This window comes from Ictidomys tridecemlineatus, chromosome 9 (genome assembly GCF_052094955.1).
Source record: "Ictidomys tridecemlineatus isolate mIctTri1 chromosome 9, mIctTri1.hap1, whole genome shotgun sequence".
Taxonomy (NCBI): domain Eukaryota; kingdom Metazoa; phylum Chordata; class Mammalia; order Rodentia; family Sciuridae; genus Ictidomys; species Ictidomys tridecemlineatus.
This window is the reverse complement of record NC_135485.1, coordinates 111,940,757-111,943,279: the sequence shown is the minus strand read 5'-3', so window position 1 is coordinate 111,943,279 and position 2,523 is coordinate 111,940,757. Positions and strand designations below refer to the sequence as shown.

General features: G+C 37.6%; 1 protein-coding gene across 1 annotated transcript; it reads right to left on the bottom strand.

Moving 5' to 3' along the window:
* Positions 1-273: 273 nt before the first annotated feature.
* Positions 274-1,211, bottom strand: LOC144366536 (uncharacterized). Its single transcript, XM_078020770.1, has one exon. The coding sequence runs from the start codon at positions 1,172-1,174 to the stop codon at positions 302-304; it is 873 nt and encodes a 290-aa protein (XP_077876896.1). The 5' UTR covers positions 1,175-1,211; the 3' UTR covers positions 274-301.
* Between the last annotated feature and the right edge of the window lie 1,312 nt (positions 1,212-2,523).

The window sequence follows — 2,523 nt, the reverse complement described above, 5'->3', positions numbered from 1 at the left end:
CTTATTACACAGGTGAAGAACTTCACATCTATGTTGATGGAGTAACAGGCCTGTTTTCTGCTCCAATTTTAATGGAAATGTCTATTGTTTCAGCATTACCTTTACCATTGACTGTGGGGTATTTTTTTATTGGCAGTCTGTTTATCATACAAATGTCTTCCTCTTCAATATAAATTTTCAGTGTCCTCAAAGTTGTTAACATTTGTGTAAGTTCACTTCATTTGTGGTGCATTGCCTCAGAATGACTTTATGACATCTAAATTTCTGATGTGTTCCCATCTTGAAGATATTCATCGGGTTTTTAATGAGTATGAATTTTCTGATGTCTAATATGGTGTGACTTCTGGCTGAAAGTTTTCCCACATTCACTGCATTGGGAAGGTTTCTTACCTGTATGTATTCTTAAATGCAGAGCTAGGGTTGAGAACTGAGAGAAAGCTTTTCCACATTCATTACATCCATAAGGTTTCTCACCTGTATGGCTTCTTACATGTACAGTGAGAGATGAACTCCGAGAGAAGGCTTTTCCACATACATTGCATTCATAAGGTTTATCACCTGAATGAATTCTCACATGCTCAATAAGTGATGTTCGTTGAGAAAAGGCTTTTCCACATTCATTACATTCATAGGGTTTCTCTCCAGTGTGAATGTTTTGATGCTTTATGAGGTACTTCTTCTGGCCAAAAGCTGTTCCACACTCATTACATTTAAAGGGTTTTTCTCCAATGTGAATTTTCTCATGCTCAGTAAGATTTGATTTCCCACTAAAAGTTTTTTCACACTCCTTACATATAAAGGGCTTCTCTCCTGTGTGAGTTCTCTGGTGTCTGATAAGGTTGGACTTCTGAATGAAAGCTTTCCCACAATCTTTGCACTCAAAAGGTTTCTCTCCAGTGTGGATTTTCTGATGGGTAAGGAGGTTCACTTTCTGGCTGAAGGATTTTCCACAATCATTACACTCAAAAAGCTTCTCTCCAGTATGAGTATGTTTAATAACATACTGATTTTGGCTAAAGGCCCTCCCACATTCATTATATTCAAAAGGTTTCTCTCGATTATGAAAATGCTCATGCTCAGTAAGATTGGATTTGTGGCTGAAGACTTTCCCACATACTTTACAGGAAAAGGGGCTTTCCCCACTATAAATTCTCTGCTGACTGAGGTGTGACATCTGAATGGAAGCTTTCCCACTTTCACAAGGTTTCTCTCCAGTATGAATTTCTTGATACACAAGGATTTACTTTTGACTGAAGATATTTCTACATTTCTTACATTTAGAAGGCTTCTCTGTATGACCTCTCACATGCAGAGAAATGGATAAGGTTTGCGAGAAAATTTTATCATGCTCAGTTCATTCAGTTTTCAATACAAATTTTCTGATATTCAAATATATTTTGCTATATTCACTGGTTTCTCTCCAGCATGAATGTTCTGCTACTCAGCAAGATCTGTCATCTAGCTAAAGGCTTTTCAATATTCTTTAGAAGCACAAGGTTTCCCTTAAGCATGACTTCTATGTCCAATTAAATGTGATATGTGGGTAAAAGTTTTACCACATTCAGTAAACTCATAGGGTTTTCCTCCAGTATGAATGCTCTGCTATCAGATGCTATATTACATTTTTTTATACTGAAGGTATTTCACACTGATTTACACTTACGGGATATTACCATAAGAAATAAGCAGTGGTAGAGAACATCCAGCTAGTAAAATTGGAGACTCAACTACATACCTTCCCTCATAGTTAAGTCTAAATGGTTTCAACCTAAAACTTCAAAAATGTTTCCTTAAAGAAATAAGGTTGAGCAAACAAAGGATTTTTCCAATTTTCTTATATTCACATCTTTTTTTCCTTAGTCTGTAGTTTGATGAACACAACTTGCCTCCCAAGTCTTGTTGCTTCTCTATCTGTTCATCATCTTCTCAGGCTTTTTCTGACAAGACTTCTTTTCCACTTTTCCCCCCACCATCCAGTGGATCTTCTTGTTTCAGTGGAGGATCATACAGTTTGGTCTCTTTATCACCTGCACTGGGCAATTCCACTTGAAGAAATCTACTTTAAAGAGAGTTCTGCACGCCATGTGGACCAAGAGACCATTCTGACCGGCAGACAAAGACCAAAAACCCAATTGATCTTTCTTGACCTCACTTCACCCACAAAGCTGCTACTGAGACTTCCTGGGCTTGTTCTCAAGGAAAAGGAGTCAGAAAAGATGTCCTACCTGACAAAGATAGATGTAACTTGGTATTTGGTTATTTGGTGGCCTGTGGGATTGTAAGGTTCCCAGTTATTTATTCTTTTTCCTCCTGGGAAATTTTTTTTGGGGGGTTCTTAATTATCTCCCTGTATTAGCTTCCAATCACTATGAGAAATATTTGAGCTAATCAACATAAAAAGAAAAGGGTTATTTGGGCTCACATTTCTGGAGGTTCAAGTTCGTAATTGATTGGACCCACTGCTTTGGGCCTAACATATACATATCATGGCAAACTCTGTGTGGCATAGCAAAACTACTCTCC